General features: G+C 38.2%; 1 protein-coding gene across 3 annotated transcripts; it reads right to left on the bottom strand.

Moving 5' to 3' along the window:
* Positions 1 to 4,741: 4,741 nt before the first annotated feature.
* On the bottom strand, positions 4,742 to 7,093 carry fgfbp1a (fibroblast growth factor binding protein 1a). 3 transcript variants are annotated; one of them, XM_034884485.1, is made up of 3 exons: positions 6,923 to 7,093; positions 6,435 to 6,533; positions 4,742 to 5,681 (listed from the first exon to the last, which is right to left on the bottom strand). In XM_034884485.1, exon 3 carries the CDS (start codon positions 5,659 to 5,661, stop codon positions 5,029 to 5,031), a length of 633 nt encoding a protein of 210 aa, XP_034740376.1. In that variant the 5' UTR covers positions 5,662 to 5,681; positions 6,435 to 6,533; positions 6,923 to 7,093; the 3' UTR covers positions 4,742 to 5,028. The 3 variants fall into 3 exon arrangements, with proteins under 3 accessions (XP_034740376.1, XP_034740377.1, XP_034740378.1); XM_034884486.1 differs by having other exon boundaries at positions 6,435 to 6,530; XM_034884487.1 differs by lacking the exon at positions 6,435 to 6,533.
* Between the last annotated feature and the right edge of the window lie 211 nt (positions 7,094 to 7,304).

Genomic DNA, 7,304 nt, shown 5'->3' with positions numbered 1-7,304 from the left:
GTAGCACTTAAGCAATAATATAATGAAGTGGCGTTGGCTGCTATTGGCTGGTGGCTGTTAATAGCAGTCCTCTAATGTAAATGAGATAAACCTTCTGAGTCAAAGCATTCCATTTGTAATGCTCCCTGAATTGACACATTTTAGTTAAGTTATTTTATTAAGGAAGTTAATCAGGACCACGTCGAGTTTATGAAGTGTTTATTGAGACCTGCTACAATCACAACATCCTTTAATTAATCTAAGTAATAATGACAAAATTATATGATTTTTATTCCTGTATTACTTTGTTTTTTAACAGATGCAATAGCTTAGATCTAAACCATGCTGTTATACAAAAGTGTGGGTGGTTGATATTGTTGTTAATCAGTGGGAGGGTCTCAGCCTTTATGTGACCAGCAACTGTGAGTTCTGACTGGACTGTCTGCAGGGCGCCCATTTCCACTGCAGGAAGTTGCTGTAAACTAGCCTCCAGTGTCCTAAAAAGATAAAGTAGTAGTTTTATTTTCCAACAGATTAGGATGGTTGTGTAACTTCCTTAAAAGATTTCAGGTGAATCTCTGCTCTAATTTTGTTGGTCTTTTATCTTCGTTTTGAACATGTTACTCTGTCAGTTACAGGCCAGTTTGTGGGTTTATGTTGCTCTACACAATTATCTCTCTCATTTCACACTAACAATGTAATGGTGTGTCATTAATTCCCTTCAGCTATTTGTAATCTAGGCTCCACCGAGTTTAAAGCTCTTTATAAAGCAAATGCCCATTCACACACATACAAAGGAATTCATAGGAGTGTGTACGCATGGTTGCGCGCGCACACACACACACACACACACACACACACACACACACACACACACACACACACACACACACACACACACACACACACACACACACTTTATAATATCCTTATAGTCTCTATTGCCGGATGTATTCTTTCTACTTTCAGTTTGATCTAGGCCCACATCTCCTAGCCAATCAGGAGCCACAGGTGGTCAGGCCACCTGTAAATCCACAACACCCACAGTCCACTCAGGAAGGAATCTCTGCATCAGCCCGTAATAGGATATGACGAGAATGTTTTGCCAAACCGGAAAGAATAGTATCACAATGCAACATGTAAAGGAATGTGTAAGCTATGCACTGCAGGAAAAAAGGAATGGAGGTGGTGATTTAGGTCCTACTAAAACTACAATGAAATAGTTTATTATTATTTTCTTATTTGTCGTTATTCGTAATAACCGGCATAATAACTTTAATAACTTCTGAGAATTTAATTAGCTTGATAAGTCACAATTCAGAAAATACAACACAGTGTCTGCTTTTATCTAAAGATTGCTGCGGTTACACATTGCACTTGTAGAGGCGACAATGTGAGGGAAAGTGCCACCTGCTGGCAGCAACAAAAACTGTGGTTTTAGTTGTAGCCTACTGAGTAACTTAAAATGAATATACACATACAAACTCAACAGTTGCTCCTGGTATTTATTTATTATTTTGCAATATAAGACCAGTGGCTAATACAGTAGCCTAGTTTTAAATTGGTGTTGTAAATGTACTTGGCTCGAGAGGACTCTAGGAAACGCCCCCTGAGCCCTAACCTCGGATTTTCGAGCTCGGTAACGTCAAATGCCGTGTGGGAAAACAACAGTGCGCATGCCCAAAGCTGATTGATTGCCTTTTCCACTTTCTTAAACTGTCTATGCCTGTTCCCCTGCTGTAATTTAATTGGCTATTTGCCAAGTACACTAGCTAGCTAGCTAGCTAGACGTCAGTATTCTATTAAACAAAATTACCAAGTTCTGCCATAAACAATGTCGTTCATTTCCTACAGAACACATTTATAACTCTGTTGAAGAAGAACTTCGGTGCCCTCTAGCCGCGGAATATTGTTAAACCAAACCGCTGGTCAAATTAGGCAGATTTAACTGGAGCGGTTCTCCAGGAAAACATGGCTACCAGCTAACGTTAACTTGTCAGCGAATTTTGCTACCTGTGTGTTATTTGGAGGGGATGATACCTACTCAAGAACAGACTTTAACGATCTCAAGAGGATAACCAAACATGAGAGCAGCAGGAAAACGTGGTAAATGTGGACTTTCTTTGTCAGAGCTACCATAGCTACAAACTGGAATCGAGCAGTATCATCTTGGAGAAAACAGGTATGTGCCCAGTTGGATTAGCGTTATCAGTGTTAAACTGTTTTGGATTAAGACATTTATTGTGTTTGTTGTTTTTGAAAATTGTCTTTTTCTGGATTTGCATCTGTCCAAAGTAGTAGTAGGCCTAGTTTTCCACACGTACAGTGGACAGTTGGAAAACAATTAATTCATTGTCTTTTCATTAGACACAGTTTCTATTTTGAGAAAGCAGAATGGGGCAGCACAGTACGGATGGTGGTCATTCAGCTGCTCTCTAAAACTGGTCTGAGTTAAAGCAGAGGTGGATAGGTCTGGCAACAGTGGCGTAACGAGCCAAAACCCGGTGTTCCGGTGTTATGTGCCTTCTGGTTTTTCCACCTACTGGTTTCCGAGGCTGTCCAGATGCCGTGTAAACCTCAACGGCTACCCACGTCGACAGATTCGCTACAAATTCATAAACCTTTTACTGGCCTTTGCATGTCGCACCTCAATATAAAATGTACTTAACTAAACAGAATATCTGAGCACGACACTACAATAACATTGTACAGCGGGAAAATTGTGTTTTAAAATAAATTACGATGATCCATGTCGCGCTGGGTTCGAACCTTCTTCGGCAAAAAAATAACGGCATAAGGGTCCTCTGCACTATCCACTACACCATCGCATCGTTAACGTTTTTTTACTTAAAACAACTTTACTTTCTCTCAGTAGAACAGGAATTTCAATTTAACAGCGCAAACCGAAACAACTTGTTACCTTGATTTAGGCTTACAATTATAATAAAATCGTACGCTATGATCTCCTGCTACATCTCTGCAATATCCATGTGCAAGGACTTGTCATAAATTACACCAGGCAGCACACGGTTTGAGAAACAATCGGTCTAAAACAACTGGTTACCCTGGGCTGGAGACGCGTGATCTCGAGGCTCTCAAACAGCTACAACAACACCACCAGTTTCAAAGGAAAACTCCTCTCTAAATATACTTATATATTCACTGCATTCCTGCAGTTATTTTGTGACTTTTGCAAATGCCCTCTAATTTACTTGTTGTTGCAGCCACATTGCTACATGGCCCTGAATGCATCCTGCTGAGAGTCTGTGAATTTGATGGATTTCAGCTGTGGGCAATGCATTACGTTACAGCAGGAGATAATGCTCAAATCATCAAGGAAAATGAGTCATTCCCCTTTCTTAAATCAGAGCACGTCCTGAGGCTGGTCTGCTGGAGCTGCTGTGGGTGGAGAAAGTTGTCTGCCGCTTACTGTAGGTAACAGTCTCCTTATGATTGAATTGGCAAAATATAAGTAGGATTGACTTTGTTCTGAAGGAGGACACCTTGTATTTTAATGTTAAGGGACCAAAGTCTAGCTGAATCACTTTTCCTGCCCCAATTTACATATTTATTCGAAAGGGAACCAACTAAAATGATTTTGTGAAGCATGAATTACTGATACATTACAAGGGACTCAGTCTTTACAAGTGAGATTATAGAGATAACCCTGGAATGTAGCTACCAATTTTAACATTACAAGCAGTGGAGACTAACTAAGGACATTTACCTGAGAGCTGTATGTACTCAAGTACAATTTGTAGTACTTTTACTTTACTGTATTTCCATTTAATGCTACTTGTAGCATAAAATGTATGGTAGCAGTATAGTATAGTAGCATTTTAGTATAGGAGAATTTCATGCTACTATACATCTACTTCACACTTCAGTAGGGCCGGGTATCCTTTGATTTTTTTCCGATGCTGAACCGGTACTTGTAAACAATTCCGATTTCTAAACCGATTCTTGAAAAACTGAAAAATGACATCACAGACTTTTTTTCGAATTTAAAAATTATTTAAATATATTAACGTTTTAAAGTACTTAAATATATAATAAGTAAAAATAAGTCCCCTAACACACAACTACAATAATGTTACCAGTTATTAACTGCTGTTAACTATTACCAAGTAACAACAAGATAAATGTTTTATTTATAGGCCTAATAGTACAACCAACTCTTTTCGTATGAGTACAACACTGACAGTAGCCAGTTTGCATTATGAGACTTAGTACTTTTGATTTAATTTTGTCACCAAACAGTAGTAAATGTATGAACACCGTGCAGCTATATTAGATTGAATGTCAAGTAAGATGTTATGGTAATTAAGTACGGATTCAGCTAACTTGCAATTCTAGGGCACGAATCAAGTGTAGGCTATATTCTGAAATGGAGTGGAAAGATCTTATGATCCTGTTATATATGCCAAACATAATATATCCTCAGTTAATCTCTTCTCTTTTGTTGTTTGTTAGTATTATTTGATACTCTTAACTTGCCCTTTGACTTTGATTTTGCAAGTTGAGCATGTGTGGATTCAGGGGTTGTCAGTGCCAAAGTATGCAAGCCAAAGCTTTTTTTTAAATTCTACTCCCTCTGGGTAAATTACTGTGTCAATACCCAACACGCCCTAATCTCCCAGCTAATACCTGTAGCAGGACTGTGCACACACATTTGGAAAACACAGAAAAGAGCTTTTCATGAAGAACAAGATGGGGTTCTCTTGTTTAAGTAAGTTTTTTGTTTTTTAAATAAAAGGATTAGGATGGAAAACAAATTAGTTTAATGAAATTTAAATTAAGATGTGAAAAGACACAAACATTGAGAAGCCGTATGTGCTTACATTATGTTATGCTACAAGAGGAAACAACCAAGTATTTTCTTAAAAAGCAATTAAATGTCTCCTAAATTGACAGTCATACCACAATCATTAAGGAATACATAGAAAAAAGTGTATAATTGAGGGATACAATCCCTTTCAACAATGCGGAGAAATACTAGAAAGAAGTATTGATATGACTGCATATAGAGCTGATTATTATTTTTTTGTCTCAGCAATCATAATCCTGCACCATAGTAAAAAAGAATGTGCAAAAACTTGACCAGGAGTCGTTGCAGTGCTCCTCAGCCAGCTTCTTGTTACCAGGTTTACAGGATTTCATAGCTCTGGGTGCTGGTTGTGGATTGGAAGGCGGGTCAGTCTTCCTTTGAGGATTATGGAGTCTGAAATGAGCATCTCTGGCAGCTCTTTTGCACATACCTGCCCTGACCAATGCACTACTGTCCTGGCACAAACTCTTTTGCTTCTTCAGCGCTCTGGCAATTTGCTTCCAGTAAAGTTTGACATTGGAATCGTACTGGGGACAGACAGCTGGTCTGGCGAAATATTCACAGCTGAAGCTCCTGTCCCCCTTCTTGCAGGTGACACCAAGGATGAAGAGGTCCTCACCTATTGCTGCCCAGGTGCACTGGGACTTGTCTTTGGTAACCATTTTGCCCTTAATGGGTTGTGCAGAGACAGATTTTGTACGGCGGCCCACTGTCAGCCCTGGCCTGTCCTTGTGTTGTCCTCTGTCCACTCCTCGTCCCCTCCGTCCTTGGCTCCTTTGGCAGCCGCTTAACACCAACTGATGGGAAATGCAAGCCAGGACCAGCAGGATGGTGACATTGGTAAGGAGAGCCATTAAACCACAAAAAAAATGCCCTGCAAGAGGATAAATTAGGATTTAGATGTCTGACCTTTAATCTCTTTCATTTCCTTTATTCAAAAGAATCATGATAATTCCCTATTATACATAGGTTTTAGATGGAAACAACTTATTTCTTACAGAAACAAAATTGGGGCACTCTAGGTTTTCTTTGTATAGGCTAGACAAAAAAGCAAAGCAGCAGTGTAGAACCGCATCCTTTTTAATGCAATTAAAGTGCTTCACCTTAATATAATCTATAAAAGAAACAAAAGGCCATTTAAAAGTCACATATAGATATATATAGATACATATAGATTTGCTTTAACAGATAACACATAAAATTGAAACTAAAAATAAGTTCTGAGGGAATAAATCGGATTAAAAAGTTACAGTGCAACTAGAGATGTGAATCAATAGCCACAAACAAAATTGAATAAAAGGATCAGCCAAACAAAGATTTAATCCTTGATTTAAAAGACAAAACAATCAGAGTAAAGTGTGAAATTAATATTTCAAGTGCAGACACACACCTTTATACAATATCATCAAACGATGAATTTACAGTTATTTGTCAAATACCATATATATTCTTTAAATCTCTGTAAGAACATTATAAGGTAATGTATTATTATTAACTAATAATATAGTATAGTAGTGTTAGCCACAACACTCACTCCCTAATGCTATACTAATACGAAAGTTATACCAAATTAGTAATCACAGATCTTTACACACTGAGCCCAGATGAGGCGTAGGACATAGCTTACCTGAAGTTTCCACGGTAAACTTTAGTTTACAATCCAGAGAGCTGAGTCGCCTTCACTGTACCTGCAGCTACAGTCTGCTGTAGAATCAGCCCTCCCCTTCTCTCTCTCTCTCTCTCTCTCTCTCTCTCTCTCTCTCTCTCTCTCTCTCTCTCTCTCTCTCTCTCTCTCTCTCTCTCTCCCTCTCTCTCTCTCTCTCCCACACACTCATATTTTAGAAGCTTGTAATACCATGTTGTAACATGTTAAATTGTAATCAAATCAATGAAACTTATTCTTAATGTTACAATTTAATGAAATGTTACCACCAAAATCTGCTCAGCAACATTTCATTTTAAAGGGTAATTTTGGTAATTAAGGAGTAAATAAAGGGTAGTTGCTCTTCTTACTGTCTCATGCATGTTGGCATCTAATTTTGCTTTGTCTTAGTTCTAAGTTTAAAATGATTTAAACTAATCAAGACTGTTTTGTATAAACCTAAAAATACTTACTAGATTTATGTTGAGATATCAGGACTGAAACTATGTTTTGGCGGATTGTCCCACCTGGTTTTATGATAACTTCCCTTTCAAGGCATTCATTTCAAGCAAATGCAAATAACTTCCTCTTCTTTAAAAGCCTTCATTGCACCATCTGTTAGTACAGTGTACCAAAGATGAAATAACTGCAAATATCTTGAAAGTAGCCAGATGTCCCTGCACTAGAAAAATTTGGTGGTCTGTTTAACTAAAGCCACAGTGGCACCTGGTGGTCAAATGTGGTATAGCAGGTAGTTCCACTAATTGGTGATGGCTATGAGGATGATTTTTATAAGACATAATGATATTGTGTAGCAGTCATTTTAAAAATTACTTCTCTTTTGCTATCAAGTCT

The sequence above is a fragment of the Etheostoma cragini genome, chromosome 10 (assembly GCF_013103735.1).
Source record: "Etheostoma cragini isolate CJK2018 chromosome 10, CSU_Ecrag_1.0, whole genome shotgun sequence".
Classification (NCBI taxonomy): Eukaryota; Metazoa; Chordata; class Actinopteri; order Perciformes; family Percidae; genus Etheostoma; species Etheostoma cragini.
Note: the sequence above shows the minus strand (reverse complement) of the source record. Positions and strands in the feature narration are given on the sequence as shown.

Bases quoted from the DNA above. Each gene is read 5' to 3' on its own strand.
- fgfbp1a (XM_034884485.1), bottom strand. From the start codon at position 5,661: ATGGCTCTCCTTACCAATGTCACCATCCTGCTGGTCCTGGCTTGCATT.